Consider the following 27,457-nt stretch of genomic DNA (forward strand, 5'->3'; position numbering starts at 1 on the left):
CTTTGCAGAATATCTTTTTACTTCTTAACTTGAGCATTGACTGACATGTCACATGTTGTTCCTATCTATACTAGCTTGTATTTGTTATTATTGTTATTATTTTCTCGATTAAAGAGAATAATATTCGTACGAGATGACGTAAAATTATAAGATTCACGAGCTCTTAAATAAGCGATCGATTTAACTTTTTATACATTTCTAAAGGAAAAAATAAAAGTGACTTAAAAGTTTGGACTAGTCATCTGCTAATGATCAACAACGAGACGAGTTTTTGATCACATATGTTAAATTGGCCTTTGCAATTCGGTTCGTGTGCTCACATACATGCGTGTTCTTTTGCCCATCATTTTTTCGTGTACATAATACAAACAAACTCCAATTGTAAATTTCAGCCTTTTTTTTCTGGTATTCGTTCTTTGTCACAAAAAAGGGATAAATTTTTTTTTTAATGAATTAATCTGCTATTCTCATCTTTTCAATTTTTTCTTCATTGATCCTTGATGATGATCCTTTTGCTAGTCGTAGAACTAAATTTAGTTGAAAATATCGTTACTTCAAAATTCCGTCCATTTGTTGGATTTTGGCGTTTCAATATTATCTATTAGCTGTCGATTAATACTTCAATAGAATATCTTAGATACGATGATTAATTAGTTGCTTGTTATAAAAATGTCTCAGAGCGCCAAAGCAGTTTTTGAATGACCATTTCATAAGACTCTGCAGTCCGCGTGCAGTGGGGTAAACGCAGCAGCGCCAAAGCTCCCTAGACGCGGCATCGTCGCGTCGCACTCGCTGCTGCAAACCTCGAAGATTGCCCTTTTTGTCCCCTCCGCTATATTGTCAGTCGTAGCAGTACCGCTGCAAACGTCTTCTGCAACTGCGCCCGTACTAACTTATACTAGCGCGATCGTGTGAGTTTGTGTGCAGTGCAGTCAGCAGCGGGTGTGTTGTGTACTCGCTCGGTCGACGTGCCTCGTCGTACGCTCTGCCACAGCAGTCACGTTCGCGATTCGCAGCAGTTCGTCTGCACGCGAAATATTCCATTGGCGCCGAGGCTGCTGCGCTGCAAAAGTCACAACACGCATAGGCAGTGATATCGGGGGCTGTGATCCGCACGCCTTTATCCCCGGCTCCCTCCCGCACCCTTCTCTGCCTCGTCCGTCGCGCACCTACCTACCTACCCGTAAACCGACGACGTCCCGACCAAGCGGCGCGCATCCGCTTCTCCAATCGTGCAACTTTGCTCTTTTTTCCAGCCCGATGCAGAAGTAGTATAGCGCGTGTCCTTCGCGACATCGTATATGTATACACGATCTACGTGACGTCGTCAGTTCGACTACACACAGTTCCTTGTTCGTGGTCGCGATTGTCGCGCAGAATTTTTGGATGTGTCGATACTTGGACTGCGGCAGCGGGCGGCCAATAACACCATCGCATCTGCCAGACATGGACCTCGCGCACAGCTCGCCCGCGCGACCAAGTGCAGCAATATGATAAGCGCAGCGCGCGACGTCGCCCGAGACAACGAGCAGCATGTGCTACGACTACCACCGCGAGCAGCGACCAGTCAAAAATGCAAGTTCGAGGCCGTGACGGATCATCGGAAAGGCGAGATACAATCGCGCTTGCGATTATAGCCTCGGCTCCAGCAAGGACGTGCCACTTGCGAATAATCTAATAATTTACAGCGGACCACGCATCTCGCCCCAAAAAACTCTCCTTCTTCCTATCACCTATCGCTCTGTTACGTTCACGGATTTTGAAATACTTCGCAGACTCCGAGTGATACGTAATGCAGATATGCGGAAAAATTTGACTTGCTAAAACACGCAGTCGTCCGTCCGCACTTCGACAGATCGGCGACCTACTGTGCAGATAATTCAGTCACCTTTGCCGCATCGCTCAATAAGTTTATTTACTTTTATAGGTATATATCTTCTTTGTCGCTCACTTAGTCCGCTACAGATTGAGTTGTTATGATTTTCGCGTTTGTCAACACTTGCCGTATGTATCGCGTTCAACGTATTTTTTAATTCACGATTAATTTTCCTCGCGATTAATTGACGTTGGAGCCGTAGATTATTATTGTTACCTCGGTTTTGAAAACCTTCGCTATCATTTACGTGATCAAAGAAAATTAACGTAATGTTGACTCTACATTACAATGACATTATTATCTATACAATTATTTCAATTTTTTTGCAATTTAAAATCAAAATATTCTTTGTGGCTCTAGCTAATTTCATTTTCACATAGCGTGTAAATGTCTATCTTATTGAAAGTTTCAATAATTTAATAAAATTCTATATTGGTCCATATATAGCTTTATATTAAAACTGTATTTTTATTTCCAGGTGAAAAAATTTCAGTGTGAAAGAATTATATTGATGTAATGTATAATAAAAAGATATGCCATCAGAAGTAGATACCAAAGATATGGTGTCTAAGCAGGGTGAGGATTCTGCTGAAGAGCCACAAGCAGAAACTGGATTCACAACATTGGAAAACAGTATTCAAGGTGTAAACAGTGACTGTTCGCAAGACACAGAAAATGAAAATTCAACAAATACTACCTCAAATGTCAATGGCTCTTACAGCAGCACAGGAGAGGCCAGAAATTTGGAAAATTCTATACTGTCGTTGAGTCAAGAGACTGTCATCATGGAAAACGGATCAAATATAAGGGAAGATACAACTTCAAGAGTTGAAGATGAAGGAAATGATCTGGAAAATAATTCCATATGTGAAAATGAATCACAGAATAGCAGTGGTGCCCACGCTTCTGCTAATGATTTAGATACATCAGGTGCTGCGGCTCTTAATTCCAGCAGAGATAACACTACTCAAACTTCTAGCAGAAAAAGTGAAACAACAAAGAAGAATTTTAATAGAAGTCTTGATAATAGTTTTAACAACTCTATTAGTTCTCAATCTTCTGCTGCAAAACAAAGTGTTGGCTCTTTTAATGACAGTAATAATTCTAGCATGAGAAGCAATGATTCAATTAATAATTCAGCAAATCTTTCATTGCCAAATTATGCGTCTGACATGAGTACTTCATCCGAGGCCTCCTCTGTTTATGAGAATGATGTTGTCATGATCAATCAAAATCAATCGGTGAAATTGCCAAGTTTATCTAATCTTTATCTCGCTGTTGCTGAAAGAAGTGAAACCATAAATCGTGAAAACGCCGAAGAATCGGGGTCATCGGAGGCGACAGATCAAACCGCAGCCGCTAATAATGATGTTAAAAATTCTGTACCCAAAGCTCAACCGAGCTCGCAACCGCGAGAGGGAGATCAAGCTTTTCGTCAGGGAGAATATTATCATTTATGGCGGAGTACGGGAGGTGAAATCGAAGATCCGCCGAGCGATTCGCGTTATCCACGACCGCCACCATTACCTCCGAGATATTTACACAAACCTATACACAGGACTAATGTGCCAACGCAATCACCCACAGCTCGGAGACAATCACCAAGATTACCGGTGCCAGCGCGTCCCGAAGACTGCTTCGGTTTTGAAATCGTCGATGTCGATGAACCATCCAATGTGAAGGTAAGACATTATTTTTCATTTAATTATATGCTTGCACAATTAGATGCAGTTACTACGGGTGTCAAGTCAAAGCCAAGTAACACGGCATTGCTCGATTAATTGATTAAACAAGCATATGTGAACGTGTGTCAATTCCTTCTTCCCTCGAGCTTCTTGAAACTCAATTGAAGTTCGGCTTCAATGCATCATCATTAGATGTGTACACTCATGATATAAATTACTCGACGAGCTCCAATGAAGTCGCTATCTTGAAGACAGATCTCCGTTAACCCGTTAATGTTCTCGTATATGATTTATTGCACACTTGATCTAGCTCCAACTACTCTCCGAGATATCATAAACTACATCCAATTTGTGGAGTAACAATTTTGGAGCTTGACCATAAAAATATCATATACAAATTCAACACAAACCATATACTTTTATCTGATACAGCTGTGATAAACAAATGGGTTCAATGGATTTAAAACTTTTACTCTAACTTTTTTATGTTGCAATGTTGCAACTTCTCCAAGGATATATATATAGCCATGACTGATTCGACCTCTTTTTCCAGTGCTTTTGTCACTTCCAGAGTTCGGCGACTCAGCCGCGTAAAGCCGTGACGAAAAGTATCGCGTTGCTGAGTACACCGCGACGTCAGCGCACTGGACAAGCTGCATCGTCGGAGGAGGCGACAGCAGGGGCTTCGTCGGTCACCCCGAGCACCAGTGGAATCAGCTCTAGCAGCGGTCAAGCCGCGGCCGCTTCGGCGTCTTCGGCAGCGGCGACCGGTGAGTGCCCGCCTACACCGACGCACAAACCGAGGAGACCCATCCCGACGAGTTCGAGTTCGAGCAGTGGCAGTAGCAGCAATACAGACGGTGCTTCGGCCGTTGCTCCTACCATGCAGCATCCCAAACGTAAGTTGCAGTTCGAAATCGGCCAACAAGTCATGGAGCTTCTTTTTAACGAATAAAATTAAATTGATTATTAAATTGAATTGAAATTGTTTGCAGCTTGGGAGGCAAGAGTCGACAATCATGGACGTATATTTTACATCGATCACATTAATCGCACAACCGCATGGGAATGTCCAGGTAAATTGGATTCTCGTATGCCGAAGGCTCCTTCCGACTTTTCAATAATTTTTCTTTCGTAGATGCGCAAGTCCGAACATCTATCGGTTGCGATTATCGGCGCCAACAACTCGACCGACGATACCAGAGCGTACATCGAACCATCTCGCGCCCAGACAACATCGACCGAGACTCCGAGCAGGAATCGTACACGTCGTCTATGCAGCAGCAACAAACCTTACCCCATCCAGGACGGGATTCGCAGCATCATCCGTCGCACGATCCACACAGTATAACTTCAAATCCAGCTGTGCGTTTTTTGATGCGGCCAGATCTCTTTTCTGTACTACACACTAATCCAGAAGCCCTTGAGCTCTATAATCGGACTACTAGCATAAAGTATATGATAAGTAAAGTTAGAAGAGAGCCAAGGATTTTTCCTAGATATGAGCACAATCGTGATTTGGTCGCTTTCCTCAATTTGTTCGCGGATACATCGAAAGACTTGCCGACGGGTTACGAAACCAAGCTCGACTCCAGTGGAAAGGTTGAAATACAATTTCGAATAAATTTTATTTACCATGACATAAACATTTTTAACAATAATTTATCTTTTCAGTCCTTCTTCATAAGTCATGCCCGTAAAGCAACGTCATTTATAGATCCTCGATTACCAACCGAGGCGGCGTATCCCAGAAATTTGGCGGACGATGCTCCGATTCCTCCTCCTAGGCCGCAAACATCGTCAATTGTGCCGGCTCCCGACATTCCAGTTGCCTATAACGACAAAGTCGTTGCTTTCCTGCGTCAGCCAAATATCATGGATATATTAAAGGAGAGACATCCTCCTCTCGGGCAAAATGTGGCGTTGAGGGAAAAGGTTAATTCAATACGGAGCGAGGGTGGGGCTGCTCTACAGAGATTAGGACATGACGTCCCGCTCGCTTTACTACTGAGGTAATAATGCTCATTTTGACTTTTTTTTGTTTTAAAAACACGATATCTACTGTAATCTTCTGATTTCTTAGTTTATTCGAGCAAGAAATAATGTCGTACATACCTGGGAGCATTTCTCGATCTCCAATAAATAGTCCTCATGCATCGCCTTTGTCTAGAGCTTCTGGGAGAGCTCCTGCTCCGTACAGACGAGATTTCGAAGCCAAGCTGCGAACGTTCTACCGCAAACTCGAAAGCAAGGGCTACGGTCAAGGCCCTGGAAAATTGAAGTGGGTATCTTTACTTTCCTGTTTTGTAACATCTTTACTCTCTATACGATCAGTAACTATTATTTTAGATTGCACATCCGTCGTGAACACTTACTCGAAGATGCCTTCACTCACATAATGGCTGTTTCTAAGAAAGATTTGCAGAAAGGCAAACTAGTCGTCATATTCGACCGGGAAGAAGGACTCGATTACGGTGGTCCATCGCGCGAGTTCTTCTTCCACCTTTCCCGCGAACTTTTTAATCCTTACTATGGTCTGTTCGAATATTCAGCCAACGATACCTACACCGTCCAGATTTCGCCCATGTCCACGTATGTGGACAACTTCCAGGACTGGTTCAAATTTGCTGGGCGGGTGCTTGGTTTAGCTCTTGTTCACCAATATTTACTCGATGTATTTTTCACGCGCCCATTTTATAAAGCTTTACTCAGAATTCCCGCAAGCTTAAGTGATTTGGAGAGCCTGGACCAAGAGTTTCATCAAAGTCTGGTGTGGATCAAAGAAAGGGATATTAGTGCAGAACCATTGGAACTGACATTTTCAGTGACTGAAGAATTAACAGGTACTTTTTTGCTCATCAAATTGGTATTTAAATTTCATCTTTGTACTAGTTGAACATTTCTTTTTTTCTTTTAATACATCCAGGCAATAAATCAGAACGTGAGCTCAAGCCTGGTGGTCGCAACGTCGCTGTTACGGAAAAAAACAAAAAGGAGTATCTTGATCGCATACTGCGATGGCGCTTGGAACGAGGTGTTGCCGAGCAAACTGAATCACTCATTAGAGGTTTTTATGAAGTGGTCGATTCGCGATTAGTGTCAGTGTTCGATGGGCGTGAACTGGAGCTTGTTATTGCTGGCGCTGCAGAAATCGATCTCAACGATTGGCGAGCTCATACAGAATATCGCAGTGGTTACCACGATGCACATCCTGTTATCGAATGGTTTTGGTCAAGCATAACGAAATTTACTAACGAGCAGCGGTTGAGGCTTTTACAGTTTGTCACAGGAACTTCAAGCGTACCTTACGAAGGTTTTGCCGCATTGAGAGGTTCTACGGGTCCCAGAAAGTTTTGCATTGAAAAATGGGGCCGACCAAATAGTTTGCCGAGGTAAGATTCAAATTTAAATTAGTTTCTCTAAAATATTTTCACATTCGTGATTGACTCATATAATCTTATTTTTCAGAGCCCATACATGTTTCAATCGGTTGGATTTGCCGCCGTACCAAACGCCAGAAATCCTTTTTGAAAAATTACTTTTGGCCGTCGAGGAAACAAATACCTTTGGTATAGAATAAGTTGCTATCGATTTACAGATTAGAATAATTTAAAAATCGAGTTTAAAAAATTCCTAGATAGGCAAAAATGAAATTTTTCGAGTTGACTGGGTAAAATTATGTAACATTGACATTTACATAATTTTTCCCTCAATTTTTAACAAACTCGAGTAATTTTTATTAAATCATGAAAACTGATAGTTGTGAGATACATTAAACGATCAAATAAGTATCAGTTGTTGCAATTTTGTAAAAAAAAAAACTTTTTGAATAGTTATGAATTCTGACTTGCCTTGTTAATGTTGTAAAAATTTTGACACTGCCTTTATTTGCTTGAAGTTACCTACTTGCTTACATTAGCGAGAAGTTAAACTTGTTGTAAAAATGTAATAATCCATGGCAATGGTTTTAATTGATTTTCATTGAATTAATGATAATTAAATTTCATATGAATTGACCCTAAGCTTTTGAAATAAAAAACAATTTCTAATATAGGAAGTAATAATTTTTTTATTAATATATTTAACTAATATTAATAAATAATTGTTATTAATTCGTTGATACTAGAAGACGATGTTCATTAATACCATTATGTAAATGATATTAAACTGTTTGATTATAAATTTTCATGTTGAAATTAAAGAATATTAACGTTACTTGCTCATTTTGAAATTAAGTGTAGAAAAATTAATCGTTTATATAAATTAAACAAAGAAATTTGGAGATTTTGTAAATAATACTCAAACATTCAGTCCTTAAAACTAGTCAGCTATAGAAAATGTAAAATCTTTATGATTTTTAAGTTAATGTTGAATAACTGAATATGTAAAAAATTGTAATAATGTTTATGTTTATTTGTATAAGCGCAAGTTGGTTACAGTTGTTAAAGAAAGTTAAAGTATTATTTTTAATAAATCGAAAGTCGGGCCGATCTTACTACAATAATGAATGGGATTTTTATAAGACTGATTTAAGTTTATAATCTAAAATTATATGTACTAGAACTCGCTGAGTAATTAGAAGAAATCGTTGAATATTTTATGATTATTCCATAATAAAATTAAAAAATAATACAAGCTATTGTAACCCTTCACATTAAACAATAAAATACTCAAAAATTAAAATTAACCCTATTCTTTTCACGCTAAAAATATCCACTTAAAAGAATTAGAAAATCAATAAGTGCATAGTCGCCAGCAAAGCGATTGCCAGATTAGTTTCAAAATTTTTAAATTGGTGAAATTTATGTGTTTCATAAGTGTGATTTAATTATACGTTAAAGTTGTCATTTAAAAATATAGTTTTTCAAAAATCTTGCTTGTGTTCCAATGAACATAGTTGTTAGCTACGAAAAGTCGAGTTATTCAACTTATCGACTCAATGTAAATATTGTTATTGCTTAAGGCCAAAGCCTTATTGTATACGTCTTATATCGTACTACAGATTTTGAATTACTTTCATCCATAATAAAGTGTGAAACCTTTAACGTTTTAATCGTTTATTTGAAATATAATTTCTAATTTATTTCTCAAGATAACAAATTTTAATTTTCATGATATTTGATTTAAGAAAAAATTATAAATATTAATAATTTGGGTAATTAAGGAATAATTCGGTACGTTTTCGAAGTACCATAAAGTCAATTAGTTAATGTCGGTTAAAATAAATTTAGAAAAAAATGTGAAAATGTCGCTGTAAGCGTGACAAATTTTCAAAAATTTCCCCCTCTAGCTCAGTCCCTTCGCGTATGAATCTATTTACCGAATAAATCCCAGGCAGCTGAGTGAATGTGAAAATTTTCGCACAGCAGTTACGTATGCCTTTACGTACAGTCAAGTAATCTACTCGTTGACGAAAGATCGCTTGGAACGACAAGCGATTCTGACAAAAAATTGTAAAATCCAAAAGCAAGACAAACCCCCGAGGAGCTGCAAAATTTGTTGAATAAAAAAATCAATCGAGCATGGAGTTCAATTTAAACGACGACGACGTGAAGGAGATAGTGAGAAATCACGTGGGTCAGGACCCCCACGAGATCTTCTCGCACAACCTGCCGGCCGAAGACGAGCTGATGCCGACGACGAGTTTCCGCGCGAGGCTCATCATCAAGTACCGCGGCAGGGAGATCGACCCCAAGCGATCGCTGTTTTGCTTCATCAAGTACCTGCCGCAGGTACCCAAGCCGCTTCCAGAAGCAGCAGCAGCAGCGGTGCCAGAAGCAGCCGAGCCGGAAAAGACGTCACCCGCGGGCAGCTCGGACGAGTCGGAATTGACCGACTCTTCCTCGTCGAAATCGTCGGACAACTCGGAAGCGAGCTTCAAGCCGAAGGACTACATCGTAGGCCAATTCGAGCACGAGTACGCCTTCTACAAGCTGGTCTATCCGCTACTCAAACGGGTACCCATCAAGATCGAGTTCATGGCCCGCTGCTACCTGGCCAAGAAGGACGTGATCGCCCTGGAGGACATGCGCATGCGAAAGTTCCGGCCGTACCCGAGCAAGCAGCTGAGCTGGCGCGAGCTGGTCGCCGGCGTCAAGGCCGTGGCCCGCTTCCAATGCTCGGGCATCATCGCCGACGAGGATCTGGCGAAGGAACTGGGTCGAAGCGAGACCGGGAGCTGCATCGACAAGATCCACCCGGAGGCGCTGCTCGAGTCCATCTTCGTCGGCGACCCGCTCCAACAGATGGAGCTGCACATCGACCTGGCCGAGAGCGTGGCGCGCGAGCTCGGTCTGCCGAGCCACAGGATCAGGGCGGGACTGCTGAAGGGCTTCCTCGACATCGTCAACTGGAACGACGAGCGGCGCAGCCTCAAGCGCACCATCTGCCACGGCGACGTCAGTCCCAATACCGTGCTGTTCGACGAGGGCCGACTCACGGAGAAGAAGTGCTTCCTCGTGGACTTCCAGAAGGTGCACTACGCCCCGAGGACCCTCGACGTCATGCAGTTCATGTACTTGAGCACGGACAAGAACCAGAGGATCAACCAAGAGATCGGCGCGCTCGATGCCTACTACCGCGAGATGCTGCTGTGCCTGAAGGATTGCGGCAGGCCCGATCCAGCCTGGGACTACGGCGACGTCGTGGCCGAGTACGAGGAGGTGCGTCTCAGCGGACTCCTGCTGGCCGTCATCAATGCGCCGCTCGTCTGGCTCGAGGGTGGCCACAATCCCGAATACACGGATTTCGACAGCTTTTACAAGAAAACCCTCTTGCGCAAGGACAACAGCGTGATCGTGAAGATTTTCAAGGAGAAGCCCGACTTTGCCGCGAGAATGGCCGATCTCATTGTGGAGCTCGTCGATTATCTCGAGAGGAACGACATCACGGACACGTCCTACACGGAAGAGAAACTGAGCGAGTTGAGATTGTCGTTGGACGAGGATTTGGACTCTGGCGAGGTTCGTGGCTCGTCGACGACGCGCGACGACTTGATGAATCTTAGCGCCGCGTTGCGCGATCTTCCCGAACCGAGGAGTGCCATCTATTCGAACCTCGGAAAGAGCCCGTCCAAGCGATTGTCTCTCGACTCAAAATTGCAGGAAGCTTCCTCCGACGACCAATTGAATTGCCAAGAGCCAGGGCCAGGCACGTCCGACGATATGCAGTGCTGTCTCCCCCAGCTTCCCGCGGTGAATGTCGAGGAGGAGCTGGATCAGCCGCAAGACCGCGATTCCGACAGTTTGAATGAAAATGTAGATATTGCTTTATTGATCGCCGAGGCTCTTGCAATAAATGCACGAGTTAACCCCGAATCCGATCCAGATGAAGATCTCGAGCTGTATGTGCAAGTTGATGATCCACCGGTCGAGGGCCAAGAGCAAGTCGCCGCTCAGGATCCGCAGATGATCGAGGAAGCTGCCGGTGGCGTCGATTTAGCGGCATCGAACACGACGGCGGACTCCGGGGTTCCGAGCTCTCCTGCCTACTTACCCGATCTTCTCGAGCGCCAAGTCCTTTATCCACCATCCAACGCCGTGTCCTATTCCAGTCGGGACTCGAATTACTCGATCGTAATCACGGAATCGTCGAGTCTACCTGACAACGACGCCGATTCGCCGTCGAATCCCTAAGTAAATGCTAATGATGCATCGTCGGGATCTTCGTAAAGTACGAAACGCAAACAAATTTTTATCCTGGCGATTGCGCATCGCTCAAATTTTTATGTAGTTATGAACAAAGCAACGGTATGAAATTTACACGCGAAACATGTTTTATTATCTTGACCATCGACCAAGTTTCTGTACTTTACAAATGAATTTGTATTTTTATACGTGATGACTGATAAATAAACACTAGTAAGCGGAAATCGGCTTCAATTAAATGTCTTTCAATTTTTCTCACATTACAAAAGATAACTTAAAAAGTTTTCATTATTCATTAAGACATAAGAATTGATATTTAAATTTTCTTTATGAAACAAGTGTAAATTCATTGAGCATAAACAATTGAGATGTATTAAATGATTTTTTTAATGATGATATAGTAGAAATTTCATCAAATTTGATTTAATGCAGTAGTGGGAAATGGTTTCTTTGGAAATGATTTGAAACAGTTTCTTTCTTAAATCCTTTTTTTATTTTTGATCATTAATTCCAATTCAAGTTGAAAACAATTCTAGAACAAGTACTAATATTAAATAAGATTTATACTTGCGGGCTTTATAGTTTTCTTATATAGTTATGAGTTAAATACACACTTTACTTTTACATTCAATGTCTTATCTCGCTATGTACAATATTTGATACATATTCTTTATCATCCAATTGATCAATTTTCACTCCATTTTCATCGAAATATAACCCGTAAGCACTTTTAAAGATGTCGAAAAGTTTATTTCCATTCCTCACATGTAATCCTCGAACAAACGATGCAATGTCAACTTGGTTCTGGATCAAAACTTCAGTATTCCTCGTCATTTGCCCTTGCTCATTGCAGAAAAGATGATAAAGATTCATAAAGTTTGTAGCGGCATTCGGTCCAGATTTTCTGAGCACTCGAATTATATCCGTCAAAGTAAAGCCGATTTCAAGTAAAGATTTCAAGTAAACAGATTCTGTTGGCTTAGCTGTGCTTTTGAACATACATTTATATAAATCCATAAATGGCTTATACACTGTTTCTGAAACGCCAATAAAAATTCCGTGAAGAGTAATAAAATCTACGCCATAATTTTCTAACGTTATCAAATAACTTCTTTTGTCACCATCTGGTTTGAACCACAATTTATATAGACGTTTCAACAAAGTGACGATTTTTCCTCGAGTACCACGAATAATTTTAGAGACACTTTTGATTATGGCTGGGTTGTTGAGATAATTTATTATGTATGAGCTAGGATTTCCTTCGGGATCAAAAAGTAATTTGTACAGTGAATCAAAGAGTCTAGTTGCGTATCCACCACTACCTTTCAAGATGTCGCAAATTATATTGATATCAAAATTATTCCTTTCCATAATTTGTAAAACATGAGTTTTTTGGCCTTTTTCGTCGAACCAACAATTGTATAACTTGGGAAAAATTTTGGGGAAATCCGTCCGACCAAATGGAAAAATATTCCTTAATTTCTTCAAGTTAATATATTTTGTCGTATTTTGTAAAATAAGATTGGCATGTCCGTTTTCGTCTATAAAGAATTGATGGATTGCTTCAAATGCTTTGCATGCATGAAGTCGTGATCCTTTTATAATCTGGCACAACCATACTAATGACACTCCATTTCTTTCCATATCCTTTAAATATTGAGTTTCTTTAAAATCTTCGTCGAACCATAAGTCAAACAACATTTTGAAATAAAACGTAGTTTTTGCACCAGTTTTATGATATAAGTTACATATATCAATGAGACGTACATTTTTCTTCTCCAATGACTTTAATATTTCACTATCTTGGCCCAATTCATCAAAGAAAAGATCGTGAAATTCTTTAATTCCCCTACCTCGACAAAAAACAAAAGTAGTTGATAAAAGAGTAAAATCAACATCTTTACTTTCAAAATTGGACAAAAGTTGAGTTTTATTTCCTTCTTTATCAAAAAATAGATAAAACACTTTATTAATAAATTTATTATGATCAATAGAGCAACCCTCAATGAATTTCATAAAAATATCAACACTGATTTCATGCTTTCTTAAAGTATTTAAATGAAACGACGCCATGCCATTCTCATCAATAAAAAATGCATATAAGGTTTGAAAAAAATTAACTGCTCCACTATGAGAATTCTCTAAATACTTCAAAATTTTAATGAGATCCATACCATTATTTTCCAAATGTTTCAAGTAGTAACTTTTATTGCCATTTTCATCAAACCATAAGTTGGCAAGGTCAGTCAAAGTTTTAACAGCGTGAACGTTTGAATGATGCATCATTTTTGCTAAATATTTAAGGCTAATGCCATAGTTCTCAAAAGTTCTTAAGATTGTTTTTTTATTTCCTTCTTCATCAAAAAGAAAATTATACAAATCTTTGAAGCTCGTAGATGCCTTGGTTGGTATTCCCCAAATAATTCTACAAATATCTTCTATATTAATACTGTAATTTTCTAAATTTTTCAAGTATTTTGATTTATTGCCATCTTCATCGAAAAATATATTACATAGTTCGTTTAATACGTCTACAATATTCTTTCTAGAACCCTTAAATAATTTAAATATTATAGAAAATTTGACACCAGCATTTTTCAGATATCGAAGTTTCTGATTCGGATTACCATCTTCGTCAAACAAATCATAATATAATTTTTTATAGAAATGAACAGCTTGAGTTCTAGTTCCACATAAGCTTTTCATAAAGTCGTTATAATTAATGTCATGGTTTTGCAAAGCTAAAAGATATTTGGTTTTATTTCCTTCTGCATCAAACCATAAATCATGCAGATCTCTTAATGTTTGAGCACAACTTAGTCGACTTCCGTTTAAAATATCAGCGATTTTAGTAATAGGTAAATTATTTTGTTGAAAATTTTTTAAGTACTTTGTTTTTTCACCATGTTCATCAAACCATAAATTATATAAATTTTCATATGCTAATCGAGTTTTATGAATAGATCCATGAATCATAGTTCCTAATACAGATAAACTAATTTCTTCCTTTTCAAAAGAGGATAGATATTTAGTTTTACAACCAAGATCATCAAACCACAAATTATACAAACTTTGAAAAACATCGACTGCTCTTATATTAGATCTACTAGCAATACTGAAGACTGTTTTAATATTTAGATGATTTTTTTCCAATAGTAAAAAGTTTTGGGTCTTATTTCCCTTTTCATCAAACCAAAAGTTGTGTAGATCTTCAAGAACAAGATACATGTTTCTTTCAGTGGTACCTCGTAAGACATTGACAATACTGCTTATATCAATACCTGCATTTTTAAAGTGCTGGATGAACACTTTTCCTTTACCATTAATTAGAAAATTAAATATTTCATTTCTTCTAGAAGGTACTGAACGACTAAGAATTTTGGATAGTTTCCATTCATCTGAAACATCAAAATAATTCAAATATTTACAACTTGATCTAAAATTTCTTATTTCATTCAAAATAATTCTCATGTGTCTTAGTGTCATTATTTGATGTTTCTGAAATTCTAGCCATCGTAAAGTTATCTCTTGCAACTCGTCTATACTGTAAGAATTCCATAGCTGTTGTTCATTGGGAAGTGTAATATCTATAATTTTTTTTTGTCCAGTAGCAAGTATAAGACAATGGAAAAATAATAATTTTAGGTCTTTTTCATTCTCCACATCAATATCTTGTTCATTACTATTTGGGTGATTCAACAATTTAGATAAAGCACTATAATCTTCAGGTGCAAACTCATAAAACATTGATTTATTCAAAGCAGTACAATTTTTAATTACTTTATACCTCTTCTTAGATAAATCCACATTGTTCAATTGAAGTGGATAGTATTCCTCAGATTTTTTATTTCTAATTCTATTATTATGAGTGAGATTTAACTCAGAGTAGGTGTAAATGATGAAAAATTTGATCCTTGAACTTTTCCTGTACTCATTACGAAAAAAATTATATAAATCATTCAATGCAAAATTACTATTTTCATTTTTATCATGAGGGAAAAAGTCTTCGAAGCTGATGCTTGCATTTTTAGCAGAACCTAAATTAATCAGGTACGTTATTTTGCTTTTGTACAAAATATTGATTACATTGCTTTGAAAATAGCTTTTTGTATTAACTGCAGATATTTTCTCATATATAAACATATCATTTAATACAGACATAATTAATTTAAAATTTTCATCGCAGGTGCATTTTTTAGCGATAGAAGTGTATTTTACCAATCTGTTTTGTAACTTGATATAATCTTTATTGCATCGTTCAATTTCATGTTTCAAGATTTTTTTGTAGCTTTCTCTACATGGTTGATTGTCCAGAATAATAATCTTAGTATGAAATCTTTTTTTCATGTCTTCTTCAAACGCTGCAGTCAAACATTTGTTTTTGAAAATTTTTTTATTACTACTGGACAACATCAAGCGCTGACAAAACTCGTCAATCGTTAGATTGTCGGTTGCAAATTTGTGGAATTTACAGGCAGAGTTAGTTACTAACATATCTTGAAGCACCGGAACTTGACTTATATCGACACTTTCAAATTGGAATGGGTAGGAGTTCTTGGAACTGCACAACACAAGCTTATCATCCTCAGATAGCTGTAATTTACCATTACAAAATACGACGAGGTACTTGACTTTCGAACTTTGGTAATTTGGCTGATTAAGAACATAACTGACCCAACTATTGAAATAATTGTTCAAAGAATACGGACTTTTTGTACCAAACAAATCGAGGTATGTGATGAACTTGTCAGCAAATGGACTTACAGTGTAATTGACGTTCACATGAATGAACTCGTCATTCTGTTTGATAACTATATCTGAAAACTTGTCGATAACAGCGTTGTCCAAAGTCAATCCAACCCCTTCTAACTTATCTTTTTGGGCACGTCTTTTGAGATAACACCAAGTTGAGACATCAAGTTTGTACATGTACAACAAAATTTTTTCTGTACAGTAGTCAACGATTCCGGAAGCTGGCATCAGACTTTCAGCTTCATATTGCAATTTCAGCAGATCGTCGTTTTGAGATGTATCAGCTTCATTAGAATCGTATAAACACGATTTTTTGGGACTAGTAGCTTCATCCGCTTCGTTAACGGATTCAATAATACGATGTCTTTTTCTGCTCTCATTCAGCATTATGTTGATTGTTCTTTTTAAAATTTACATTTACTTGAAATATTCACTCTATTATCATGCTACAATCTAATACAATTGTAAACAAAATTCGATTAAAAACTGATGTTACACTGTTATAATCATTACTGTCACCACAGTCTGCACCGTACAGTACATGAAAAATGCGTGCAACCGCCACTCGCCAGTCTTCTGTTTTTCCTTGTTTACGTACAGCCTCCGCTGCCGTATCAACTACTATACTGGTAATTTTCGGCACTTTACTAACTGACACCATTTGAATCCACGGCGTGCAAAGTATATGTTTACGAACGCCTGGAATGTTCATCAGTAGATCAACTGATTGCGCACGCGACTCATGTCGATCAAGGACGAATAGAGTTTCTTTGTTTCTTACGTGTAGCACAGAGCTTTTCATCTTTTTTTGAAACACATTGCCATAACGAATCTCGAATTTGTACTTTTATTTTTGAGTGGATTGTTGCATCCTGGTTTTAGAAGAAATGCCAAGAAAAAGAAAAGGAAAAAAGTCGACAATCTGCTCGGAAGGGCCTGTCGTGCCGAAGGTGCCGGGCGAAGATGTCGATAATGCCAAGACATCTAAGGAACTCATCGAAGAGTGCATTAAAGTGAGCATCTTCTATTTGCCTATAATAAGATAAACGTATATAAATAATAATTTATAAGATACATGGACGAGGTGACACGGTGCTATGCCGTTGATTTTATATTAGTAGTACGATTTCTGCCATCATTCGTTTGCAGTTGGTCACGGAGGCAGAAAAATCCGCCGAGTGTCCCCTGTGCCTTGATACAATCAAGAATAATGTTCAGTGTCGCATGGGCCACCTCATCTGCGTGAACTGCCGGTCCAAGGTCGCCAGGTGTCCCATCTGCCGCGATCCCTACGACGGAACCAAGTGTTTCGCCTTCGACGAGGTCGCGGAAAAATTGGATTCGGTTAAGGTCAGTTGTATATCGTTCCTTTTCATATACACGTAAAACTTATTGTGTTTTGTGCTTGGGGTAAAAAATATCATTAGATCTTGTTGAAGGATCTCGACAAGTTGCTTGAAGCGCCGCATACCGACAAGGTCATCAAGATCACTGAGTCGCAGTTCGATAGAATGACAGAGTTCATCAAGTTTCTAATGGACTCCCTCGAAGAAGTACAGGGTGAGCGAGTGCGTAATGTTTGGGATCGGGTTCAGCTGAATCAAATGCGCTTTTACATGAACTATATGTTATTCTTGATCAAAGATGTAAAGAAGTGATCCACAACGCATGACATACCTTTTGTCTATATCGACGTTGTACTTTTATAAATAAAAGGTTTCGAGTCTACATTTGAATCTTTGGTGTTTCATTTTAACTGTCATGCCAAAGTAATGTCATGAAACACAATCCCTGCGTCTTGGAATAAAAAGGAAAATACTAAAAGATAGTTCTCCATTCGATAGTTACACTCAAAATAAGTAAATCACGAAATCGATTACTACTAAGACAACTATAAAAACTGCAAAGTAACTATTTCATTACGAAGATTTGAATATTTGATTTCACTATAATTAACATTTAACATCGTCAAAAATAGTATAATAGAATCATTAATTTTTTAGTTTTGAATAATCAGTTTTAAAAATGACAAAAAGATCATTGGAAGTATCCGTATTTGATGGAAAAAATCGAAATTTTTCAGAAGACATCCGGGTCGATTTTCATCGATAACCAATTTTCGAGGGACTGAAAACATCTACCTACGCTTCTTTACTAGCACAGTAGTATATTATTTCTGATAGATAGGGCCCTTACAACGCTGAATGTACAATTGTAGCAGTTGTAGAATTAAACTCGATCAAGTGTAAGTATGCTCATCATTGCGGTGGTCTAATCTCAATTCGGCTTACTGCATTGCTGGAGCCGCGTCGTATACACTTTTATGTTGGTGCGTATACGTCAAATAAGCCTCGATCGCAATTTGTGATTTGTTGAAGCGTCGAGAGGCACATATGCTTGTTTTGATCAATTCCTCAGAATTCGTTATAAAGGAATTTGAGCCGGATTATTTTGAACAATCCTTCATGTGCACCCCTGAGTGCAAATTGTATGGTTTGTGTGCGTAAAGAAGCAGAAACGTCTTTACACGACATGCCGGCGACGCCCATTGAGGATTGTTAGTCATACTCTTTACACTGTGGAGTGGACGCTGCTGCTCTTGGGAGTGCAAGCCAGCTTTACAAGCAGTTGTGTGAAAGAGAAATTTAGTCGAACCCCGGGACGAGCAGTGCAAATTCTACCTGCGATTATCGCACCATCGGAAAGACTTGCAGGTGTTGTCGGGACTTGGACACCATGGACAGCAAAGGCAGAAAAGTCATCGTTTGTGACAATGGAACGGGGGTAAGGTTATGTTTTTCTTATAGGCCTGATAATATTGCATTTCAAAAAGTTTTCGTTTCGCTCGAATGACTCATACTTTCATTGCAAAAATGTTACCAAAAAATGTGCATTTTGCGAAGTTAATATTTGACAGGATATCTGATTATTCTTCGTCCTGTCAGATGAACTTTTTCCAAATAATAAGATTTATTATATGAGTAATTAAAACTAAAAATTAAAAACATTATCAACTGACAAGCTGTATTTCATTTTGGAATGCTGTTTGTTATTTTCATTGTTCAAAACAATAATAAATCTGTTCACAGTTATTAATATAATATCAGAACTTTTTTGTTTTGTTTAAAATGATATATGCATTAGTATTATTTTTTAATTATTCAAAAAAATTGATATTGCTATCAACATACATTAAACATAGCTAGGTAAAATTAAAGGTTTTTAAACAAATGACCTAGAATATTTTTCTGTAGTATATTTTTCTAATCAAGTTTGTAGTCTCATAAAAATATTAAGGTAGAAGTCTGAATTTATAAAAAAATATTTTATAAAAATTAGAGAAAATTTATTTGATGTTTATGATTTTTTTGTAAAATATATTACTTTATTTGGATTAATATCTATTTAATCTTGATGAAAACTGTATAAGGTATGCTACAACTTCTAACTAATAATATTTTATTTCAGTTTGTCAAATGTGGTTATGCAGGAGCAAACTTTCCTGCTCATATATTTCCATCGATAGTTGGACGTCCCATTATCAGAGCAGCCAACAAAATAGGAGACATCGATGTTAAGGTAAGTTGACAGACTAATTTAATTGAGACGGATGAATGAAAAGAAGCTACATCTTTCATAGGTCGTTTTACTTCATCAAACTATGTCTCATACATAATGAATATTAGCAAAAAATCTCGGCTTGTATCCGGGATTTGGAATCATGGCCAACAAAGCAATCTAATTACGGGTTTTTCTATATATTTTCAGCAAGAACTTTCTGTCCGTGTAAGTTGATTTCTGGAGTCTCACGCGACGTCACACACTGATCAGAACTCGGTTAACAAAAAAAATTCTAGCTGTGCACCATGTCGCACGCTTGCAAGTTAGAAAAAATTTGAAAAGCAAGAGCGAGATTATTCTCATTCTGTGCAAAAAAAACGAAAAAGAGAGAATTACATTTTTTTTTGTTATGTGACGTTGAAAATTCATATCACTAAATAAGCTATCATAGTTTTCATAAAATTTACGCGTTTTAGCGTGCATTTGACCATTTAAAATTAATAAAACAGAACTAACATTCACACCGCCCTTCCATCTGAATAATATCGCCAGAATTTCCCTGTAAGTTTTCACTTTGAGAGTTGTCTAATAGCTAATAATCATTTTGTTTATTTATTGCGTGCTTGCATTTGCCTCATACTAGGATGTGCTTGAGATGCCTGTAAGTCTATAAATGCACTTGTCATTTGTATAGTAGATATAATGTTTTTATTGAAATGGTTTTTTATTTTTTACTCGCTTAGATTTCCATTGTTTTTATTGCTCATTTATAGTAGTCAATGTTTTTACAATTTGTGAAATCATTTGTCGATAGATAGAGTTTTTGGCTTCATATTTTATTTTTCATGATTATGATAATTGTCCCCAAAATTTTTCACAGGATCTTATGGTTGGTGAGGAGGCAAGTAAATTGCGATCCATGTTGGAAATAAGTTATCCAATGCAAAATGGGATTGTAAGGTAAAGTTTTAAAATCTTGTAATCTTTGCTTTTATATATCTGATGAAATGATGATATTTATAAATTTTTTACAATTTCAGAAATTGGGAAGATATGTGTCATGTGTGGGACTACACTTTTGGACCAGAAAAAATGAACATCAATCCAAGGGAATGTAAAATCCTATTAACAGAACCACCCATGAATCCCATAACAAACAGGGAAAAAATGATTGAAGTTAGTATAATATCAAACATTAGAAATTAAAATAGAAAAGTAGTTAATAAAATAAACAATAAAAATGTATTTTCTACATAGGTAATGTTTGAAAAGTATCAATTTGCCGGGATGTATATTGCAATTCAAGCAGTGCTGACGTTGTATGCACAAGGCCTGATTAGTGGTGTTGTTGTCGATTCTGGTGATGGTGTTACACACATTTGTCCAGTCTACGAAGAGTATGCATTGCCCCATCTTACACGGCGACTGGACATTGCTGGTCGCGATATCACGATGTATCTTATCAAGCTATTGCTCCAACGTGGTTATGCTTTCAATCATTCCGCTGACTTTGAAACCGTAAGAATGATCAAAGAAAAGCTGTGTTATATTGGTTATGATATTGAGACAGAAGAAAAACTAGCACTCGAGACTACCGTTCTAGTAGAATCCTATACAGTGAGTTTATAATTCTTTAAACTTTGTCTAGGATTTACAATATTAAGTATAACTGACGTTATTCCTTACAGTTACCTGATGGTAGAGTTATTAAAGTCGGCGGTGAAAGGTTTGCTGCTCCTGAAGCACTTTTTCAACCACACCTTATCAATGTGGAGGCTCAGGGTATCGCAGAACTTGTTTTCAATACAATTCAATCCGCAGATATTGATATGCGGAGCGAGCTTTACAAACATATTGTTCTCAGTGGTGGTAGTACTATGTATCCTGGATTACCATCAAGACTTGAACGAGAAATCAAACAGCTGTATCTACAACGAGTACTTAAAAACGACATCTCTAAACTCAATGTATGCTATAAATTATTACACAATTTTAACAGTTTACTTCAAATTACACTCTGTCTTTATTGTTTTAAATTTATAATTGAATTTTTCTTTTTTTTTGTAGAAATTCAAAATTAAAATCGAAGATTCACCACGAAGAAAAGATATGGTATTTATTGGTGGAGCAGTATTAGCCGAAATATCTAAAGACCGCGACAACGTTTGGATTCTACGCGAGGAGTACGAGGAAAAAGGATTGAATGTTATGAAAAAACTAGGCTCGCGTTACGCCTGAGATTAAGAAGAACCGTCCCAAACTTCATGCTGTAAGAGATAATAGAAGAAATGCATTTACTAGTACCTATTATATGTGAAAACTGCGTTTTTTTGTCACTGATACGCGTATGTATATAACATACAGTGACGATAGACGGAGATGAACTACATAGGCGTAGATCGTGTATAGAGCGTACTCTTCTATGCAGTTAGCTGTTAGCTGCATAATTTAGTTCACACATAGGAACGAGGAGTGACGAAAATCTAATAGTAAAAACTAATCTATACTTGAAAAAAATATATATATAATAGATACGCTCAAAGTGCATACAGTTTTTATAAGAAGAATAAAGTCATATTTATTAATTTCTTTTGTTATTCCAGCGTCGATGATTGTATCATGTGCCGAGCAGTATAATCTTGACGTTTTATTTCTGCATCGACAGAAAATGTGCATTTTTTTTCATACGAGGGATGATTCAATGACATTCCGAAACTTTTTTCCGTCGATGTGTATAATTTTGTAAATATGAATCTAACTTTTATTATTATACATTAAAGAGAGAAAAAAAACAAATGATGATTCAAAGTTACATGGTTGTTGTGAAAGTTGATTTTTTGCCTTCATTCAGCAGATGTACGTGCGTGCGAGTGCGCGTACAAATGATATTTTCGATCTCTTTATCGGAGCGTCGGTGTCGAGCGCATTCGAAAGAAGGAAAAGGAAGCTTTGTGCAGCTTATTCGATGAAAATAAGCGGCGTGAATCGTGCAGCGCGTGTTTGCCTGTGTACATACGTGTGCGCATGACGCAAAAATAGACAAACAAACCCTCGCGGCTCGCATGCATCGCACCTACAACATTGAGCTGCAGCAGTCGCTAGTCGCCGTGTGCAGTGCAGTGTGTAAAGCTCTGCGCCTCTAGTATACACTGTACACCGTATATCTATATATCTACCTGTATACATAATAGTCGCGGGATGCGCCGCGGCTGCCGCAGTTCATAATCGCAGTCATGCTGCCGTGCTGCTCCGCGTAACAGAATGCAATAGACGGAGGCGCAGAGAAAAGCGTGAGTAAATGTTGGAGGGTTATCGTCGCGAGGATCGGTGACGCGCAGCTAGGTGTCGGCAGCTCTGGTCTCGTCGTCGTCGCCGAGGATGAACGTCGGCGAGGAGCAGCAGTGTTAGTGCTTGCTTGCGCTACGAAGAAAGCCTGCAGAGAAGTCAAGCGAGCCTAGCTGCCTCGACGAGCACACGTAACGATGCCACCCTTGACGCTCGGCAATGAAAAAAACAACAGCGGCGGCGACGCGGCCAAGCAACGACCGTAAGCTCATCCATAGTCTCTTTATTACGCGCAACAGTAATTGGCGAACTCGCGAAGCTCTACGGATCTCGTGAGTCGTGCCTGCGCCGCGCGTTACGTAAATAAACACGGAGGCGCGCGCGCAAACGAGGCCTGCACTCGGCCTGCACTTACTAGCCTATGACACTATTACATTTATAGGTATGTATGCAAGCTCGACGCGTCATTTCATCCGCACGGAGGTGAGATGATTTTTCTCTTTCTAGCGGTGTCTCGCGCGTGGCTGCACCAGCTCGCCCAGCTCCACTAGTACATTTATTCGTATTCATCGCTGCGGTGTAAACATGATACGTCCGAGTCGCGGCGTAGGGTTTCGCAAGTTCATGATCGATATGTAGCCATCATGTAAACACAGGCAGGCAGACAGGCAAGCGGCTGCGGCTCTGCCGAGATGCGCGGGTGCGTGTATCGTACACGCGATTGCACTTGTAAGGCTGTTGTTGCTGCTGCTTCGCGCGATGCGAGCTGGCGCCGCTGATCGGGCCGAATCTGCGCAGCTTCCTGTGCGGGAGATCGTTTTGTAGAGTTGGCCGTGTGTGGCCCTTTCACCGGTCGACTGCACGTGTATCTGGTACTCTTTACATTTTTTTGTCTCGCCTCGAGACCCGATCGGCCACGTATCGGCGAGTGCATTGCGTTACCGATACGCAGGATGACAGAAACGATTTCCAAAACGAGTCGCGTCTCGTCTTGCGTAAGCGCAACGATCAATCGTGGCGCGTATTTTGACGCGCCTGACTTATTTTAGATTTCATTGCATTTTCAAGGCGTTGTCGCAGTCGGATGCGCTGCGACGAGAGGCGCAAGAATGTCACAATAAACTGCATACAAGTGGCAACATTGCGCCGACTGTCGTAACGGATATTTCGGTTCGCGTTGAAAGATCGCCCGAAACATCCCGCAGCTTCTAGTTGGAGCGCGATAAAAATGTTTCTCTTTCTTCTCGATTAACGACACAGAGCCGGCGTCGAGTTCGCCTTCGCAGCGGCGTCGGGAGTCTGCGCGGGCTGCTTCACCAACCCCATCGACGTGGTGAAGATCCGACTGCAGCTGCAGGGCGAGTTGGCGGCCCGGGGCTCCTACCAGCCCATCTACCGCAACACCTTCCACGCGGCCTACCTCATAGCCCGGCACGAGGGCATCCTCGCCCTCCAGTCGGGCATCGCCCCGGCGCTCTGCTTCCAGGTCTTTCTCAACGGCACCCGCCTCGGCTCCTACTACTTCGCCAAGAACAAGGGCTTCATACTGAACGAGCTCGGCGAGACGAGCGTCTGGAAGACGGCCCTCTGGTCGGGCTTCGCCGGGGCCACGGGCGCCGTCGTGGGCAGTCCCTTCTACATGGTCAAGACGCAGCTGCAGTCCCAGTCGGCCAAGAACATATCGGTCGGCTACCAGCACCACTACAGCGGCGCCTTCGACGCCTTCCGACAGGTGTGGCGCGAGGCCGGCTTCTGGGGCCTCTATCGCGGCTGGTACGCGAATCTGCCCAAGACCTTTGTCGGCTCCGCCACGCAGATCACCGTCTTTGGCCTCGTCACGGATTGGCTTCGCACTTTGGAGGTACTTGTTTACTATTTTGCTCACGATAGCGACTATTTTCGACAGTTTGTTCAGTCTCGTCTCGTCCGCAGCTCTTTCAGAACAAACCCCTGTTTCTGACTTTCGTCGGCTCGCTGTGCAGCGGCTGCTGTTTGGCCGTCGTGATGCAGCCCTTCGACGTCATATCCACGCGACTCTACAACCAAGGCACGGACCCCCAAGGCAAGGGCATCTACTACAGCGGCCTCTTCGACGCCCTCTACAAAGTCTTCAAGATCGAGGGCGCTTGGGGCCTCTACAAGGGCATATTTCCCACTCTGATGAGGAGCGCGCCCCACGTCATACTCTGCCAAGTCTTTTACGAGAGAATATCCCAGTTGTACGACGATTTTCATTGATTCGCCCTTGCTGTTCGTTTTCTATTGTAGTCACTGTGATACATATCATCCAAGAACGAAAAACAAAAAAATAGTGGAAACCTCGACAGGAGAGACTGTTTGCTGGAATATTGTGCATTGTGAACGAACCCTTTGATGCCTTTGAGGACGATTTTTCTTTCGGTTTAACTAGAGAAAAGTGTCCCCGTCGCGAGATTCTTCTTGTTGAATGCAACGATGTTTTGTGCAATCATTAACGAATCAGCTGAAATTTTTAACTCCGAGTCTCGTGTAGACGTTAACATAGAGAATCCTAGTGCATATATTTATTAAAGTGTTGTCCAGTTCGCGAATTATTGTGTATGTTGTGCATTTGTATTTTAAAAATTTTAGATTTTTAGCGTGTTAAACGTGTCGAATTATAAGAAATTGTTAGGGACATTTGAGAATGTCGCTTTGTTGAATAAATTATCAGAGAACTCCTTTTTATATTGAATAAAGTTTAATAGGACAAAAAAATGTGAAAAAAAATTTCTTTTTTGATAAAAAAATCCCAGCCTCCGCTCAGGTACTTGTGAACCGACGAAAGAGCATTATTTTCATCATTGACATCGGACTATACTTTTCAACCAAAAATATCAACGATGGATGGCTTTCAGCAGGCTTCCCACTTTTATTGGGAATCTATTAATTTTTGCTGAATAATTTTTCGAAAGAAAATGACATTGAATGTGTTGGTATTAACAGGTGAAAAAAACCATGCAATGTTGGCTTTAAAAATTATGCGAGTCACTCGAAGATATCAGTTGCTTCGAGCCGTTTTTCATTCTGCGTTGTCGCACTGATAAGAATCGGCGACCGACGCGATAACAGCAATGTACAACGTCGTACGCGAGACGAGCGTGAAACCTTATCAAACGAGTGACATCTATTGCTCTCGCTGGAATCATGGAGGCCGAAAAATCGTAAGCAAATCAAAAGTGGTAAGCGCGCGAAAAGTCAATTTTCTCAAGCAGTACATATTGTATCGGGCAGGACGGGCATTGAATTCGCCATCGGCGGCCTGGCCGGCATCTGCACGGGCATCCTCACGAATCCGGCCGACGTGCTGAAGACCAGACTGCAGTTGCAGGGCGAATTGGCGGCGCCGAGTAGCTACGTGCCCAAGTACCGGGGCGCCTTCCACGCGGCCCTGCTCATTGCCCGCCACGAGGGTCTGGCCGCTCTGCAGGCTGGACTGGTGCCCGTGTTGGGCTTGCAAGTGATCCTGAACGGCGCCAGACTGGGCAGCTATCACTTTGGAAAGGGGACGGGCTGGAGCCTCGACGAGCAGGGCCGGACGGACGTGCTCAGGACGGCTCTTCTGGCTGGCTGTTCGGCGTCGGCGGCGGTCAGCGTGGCCAGTCCCCTTTACCTGGTACCGAAGGACAATTTTGCATTAGCTCCAAAAGCTCGACGGGCTTTACATTTTTATTTTCCTATACGCTTAAAGTTTTAAATACTGTACGTAGGCCAAGGTGAAATTGCAAGCTCACAGTTTCGCGGAGAAAGACAACAAGTGCCGCTTGAACACCTACTCTATTTTCAAATCCCTGTGGAGAGAAAATGGTTTTAAAGCTCTTTATCGTGGTTGGAATGCCAATATTCCAAGGTTATTCGTTGGTTCCGCTGTGCAGCTGACAGTTTATGGACTATCTACCGATTGGTTGGAACCTATCCAAGTGAATAATCTTTATTCTGTCTAGCACAAATGGCATTTTTCAGTAGTTTAAAATTGTATATTTTGCTTGCAGATTATGAGGGAGCAACCGATGTTGTTGACTTTTGTAACTTCGGTCATTAGTGGAACTTGTATGGTCTTCACTATCCATCCGTTTGACGTTATGGCCACCAGACTGTACAATCAAGGTAAGCAATTACCGATTATTATCCCGCTAAATTTGATTTATTTTCATGACTTTTAGGTTCGAATAAATTGGGTCAAGGTAAATTGTACAATGGAATGTTCGACGCCTTGAAACGAATCGTTCGAACCGAAGGCTTTTTCGGTCTTTACAAGGGAATCTTTCCAAACTGGTTAAGACTGGCTCCTTACGTGGTTATTTGTCAAGTATTTTATCAGAAGTTGGCGTTGATTTACGAAGAGAGCAGAAAATAAAAACTTTGACCAAACAATTAAAAACGAAGCCAATATCAATTGATAAAATTTTCACTCGACGCTCGCGTTGTTTTCGTCCGAGGTCTATCTGTAATTGTGGAAGCCTCGGTGAAATTTCATCAGTCCAAGAAGAAGCCGGCAATAAAGCCCCTATCTGAAAAGACCACCAAGTTCGCGCCGATCGAGCTCGCCAACTAATGATCGAAATGACGAAATGAATAAATTAATCGCGTGTAAACTGTATACAACAGATACAGATGTATACAAGTCGGCCCCT

General features: G+C 39.9%; 6 protein-coding genes across 8 annotated transcripts; all 6 read left to right on the forward strand.

The window, feature by feature from the left end:
• Positions 1 to 869: 869 nt before the first annotated feature.
• Positions 870 to 7,573, forward strand: LOC106659084 (E3 ubiquitin-protein ligase HECW2). Of its 2 annotated transcripts, none has more exons than XM_014381394.2 (10): positions 870 to 1,927; positions 2,355 to 3,558; positions 4,115 to 4,460; positions 4,557 to 4,637; positions 4,700 to 5,163; positions 5,236 to 5,573; positions 5,645 to 5,842; positions 5,911 to 6,404; positions 6,488 to 6,953; positions 7,030 to 7,573. In XM_014381394.2, exons 2-10 carry the CDS (start codon positions 2,410 to 2,412, stop codon positions 7,139 to 7,141), a joined length of 3,648 nt encoding a protein of 1,215 aa, XP_014236880.1. In that variant the 5' UTR covers positions 870 to 1,927; positions 2,355 to 2,409; the 3' UTR covers positions 7,142 to 7,573. The 2 variants fall into 2 exon arrangements, with proteins under 2 accessions (XP_014236880.1, XP_014236883.1); XM_014381397.2 differs by lacking the exon at positions 870 to 1,927 and adding an exon at positions 2,126 to 2,142.
• Positions 7,574 to 8,745: 1,172 nt separating this feature from the next.
• Positions 8,746 to 11,446, forward strand: LOC106659085. The gene has a single exon (XM_014381398.2). It carries the CDS (start codon positions 9,084 to 9,086, stop codon positions 11,193 to 11,195), a length of 2,112 nt encoding a protein of 703 aa, XP_014236884.1. The 5' UTR covers positions 8,746 to 9,083; the 3' UTR covers positions 11,196 to 11,446.
• Positions 11,447 to 16,694: 5,248 nt separating this feature from the next.
• Positions 16,695 to 17,695, forward strand: LOC106658884. The gene is made up of 3 exons (XM_014381033.2): positions 16,695 to 16,972; positions 17,109 to 17,309; positions 17,387 to 17,695. The coding sequence occupies exons 1-3, from the start codon at positions 16,847 to 16,849 to the stop codon at positions 17,615 to 17,617; spliced, it is 558 nt and encodes a 185-aa protein (XP_014236519.1). The 5' UTR covers positions 16,695 to 16,846; the 3' UTR covers positions 17,618 to 17,695.
• Positions 17,696 to 18,234: 539 nt separating this feature from the next.
• LOC106658709 (actin-related protein 2) lies at positions 18,235 to 22,323 on the forward strand. Of its 2 annotated transcripts, XM_014380789.2 has the most exons (8): positions 18,235 to 18,743; positions 19,428 to 19,538; positions 19,728 to 19,745; positions 20,401 to 20,480; positions 20,561 to 20,696; positions 20,778 to 21,137; positions 21,209 to 21,487; positions 21,588 to 22,323. In XM_014380789.2, the coding sequence occupies exons 1-8, from the start codon at positions 18,696 to 18,698 to the stop codon at positions 21,756 to 21,758; spliced, it is 1,203 nt and encodes a 400-aa protein (XP_014236275.1). In that variant the 5' UTR covers positions 18,235 to 18,695; the 3' UTR covers positions 21,759 to 22,323. The 2 variants fall into 2 exon arrangements, with proteins under 2 accessions (XP_014236275.1, XP_014236276.1); XM_014380790.2 differs by lacking the exon at positions 19,728 to 19,745.
• A 309-nt stretch (positions 22,324 to 22,632) lies between these two features.
• Positions 22,633 to 25,522, forward strand: LOC106658819 (solute carrier family 25 member 35-like). Its single transcript, XM_014380943.2, has 3 exons — positions 22,633 to 23,067; positions 24,066 to 24,666; positions 24,738 to 25,522. Exons 1-3 carry the CDS (start codon positions 23,003 to 23,005, stop codon positions 25,041 to 25,043), a joined length of 972 nt encoding a protein of 323 aa, XP_014236429.1. The 5' UTR covers positions 22,633 to 23,002; the 3' UTR covers positions 25,044 to 25,522.
• A 414-nt stretch (positions 25,523 to 25,936) lies between these two features.
• On the forward strand, positions 25,937 to 27,412 carry LOC106658492 (solute carrier family 25 member 35-like). The gene is made up of 5 exons (XM_014380492.2): positions 25,937 to 25,987; positions 26,058 to 26,439; positions 26,534 to 26,743; positions 26,816 to 26,930; positions 26,987 to 27,412. The coding sequence occupies exons 1-5, from the start codon at positions 25,971 to 25,973 to the stop codon at positions 27,178 to 27,180; spliced, it is 918 nt and encodes a 305-aa protein (XP_014235978.1). The 5' UTR covers positions 25,937 to 25,970; the 3' UTR covers positions 27,181 to 27,412.
• Positions 27,413 to 27,457: the final 45 nt, after the last annotated feature.

Source organism: Trichogramma pretiosum, unplaced genomic scaffold, assembly GCF_000599845.2.
Source record: "Trichogramma pretiosum strain Unisexual culture from Peru unplaced genomic scaffold, Tpre_2.0 scaffold10, whole genome shotgun sequence".
In the NCBI taxonomy this organism is placed as follows: domain Eukaryota; kingdom Metazoa; phylum Arthropoda; class Insecta; order Hymenoptera; family Trichogrammatidae; genus Trichogramma; species Trichogramma pretiosum.

What these genes read in the sequence shown, in the direction of transcription:
- LOC106659084 (XM_014381394.2), top strand. Translation starts at nt 2,410, where the DNA reads ATGCCATCAGAAGTAGATACCAAAGATATGGTGTCTAAGCAGGGTGAG. An exon ending in CAAGGCCCTGGAAAATTGAA is followed by an intron (nt 5,843 to 5,910) that starts GTGGGTATCTTT and finishes CTATTATTTTAG; the next exon opens with ATTGCACATCCGTCGTGAAC. An exon ending in CGACCAAATAGTTTGCCGAG is followed by an intron (nt 6,954 to 7,029) that starts GTAAGATTCAAA and finishes CTTATTTTTCAG; the next exon opens with AGCCCATACATGTTTCAATC.
- LOC106659085 (XM_014381398.2), top strand. Translation starts at nt 9,084, where the DNA reads ATGGAGTTCAATTTAAACGACGACGACGTGAAGGAGATAGTGAGAAAT.
- LOC106658884 (XM_014381033.2), top strand. Translation starts at nt 16,847, where the DNA reads ATGCCAAGAAAAAGAAAAGGAAAAAAGTCGACAATCTGCTCGGAAGGG. An exon ending in TCATCGAAGAGTGCATTAAA is followed by an intron (nt 16,973 to 17,108) that starts GTGAGCATCTTC and finishes ATTCGTTTGCAG; the next exon opens with TTGGTCACGGAGGCAGAAAA. An exon ending in AAAAATTGGATTCGGTTAAG is followed by an intron (nt 17,310 to 17,386) that starts GTCAGTTGTATA and finishes AAATATCATTAG; the next exon opens with ATCTTGTTGAAGGATCTCGA.
- LOC106658709 (XM_014380789.2), top strand. Translation starts at nt 18,696, where the DNA reads ATGGACAGCAAAGGCAGAAAAGTCATCGTTTGTGACAATGGAACGGGG. An exon ending in ATGCAAAATGGGATTGTAAG is followed by an intron (nt 20,481 to 20,560) that starts GTAAAGTTTTAA and finishes TTACAATTTCAG; the next exon opens with AAATTGGGAAGATATGTGTC. An exon ending in ACGACATCTCTAAACTCAAT is followed by an intron (nt 21,488 to 21,587) that starts GTATGCTATAAA and finishes TTTTTTTTGTAG; the next exon opens with AAATTCAAAATTAAAATCGA.
- LOC106658819 (XM_014380943.2), top strand. Translation starts at nt 23,003, where the DNA reads ATGCCACCCTTGACGCTCGGCAATGAAAAAAACAACAGCGGCGGCGAC. An exon ending in GACGCGGCCAAGCAACGACC is followed by an intron (nt 23,068 to 24,065) that starts GTAAGCTCATCC and finishes TTAACGACACAG; the next exon opens with AGCCGGCGTCGAGTTCGCCT. An exon ending in ATTGGCTTCGCACTTTGGAG is followed by an intron (nt 24,667 to 24,737) that starts GTACTTGTTTAC and finishes TCTCGTCCGCAG; the next exon opens with CTCTTTCAGAACAAACCCCT.
- LOC106658492 (XM_014380492.2), top strand. An exon ending in TGGCCAGTCCCCTTTACCTG is followed by an intron (nt 26,440 to 26,533) that starts GTACCGAAGGAC and finishes TACTGTACGTAG; the next exon opens with GCCAAGGTGAAATTGCAAGC. An exon ending in CACCAGACTGTACAATCAAG is followed by an intron (nt 26,931 to 26,986) that starts GTAAGCAATTAC and finishes CATGACTTTTAG; the next exon opens with GTTCGAATAAATTGGGTCAA.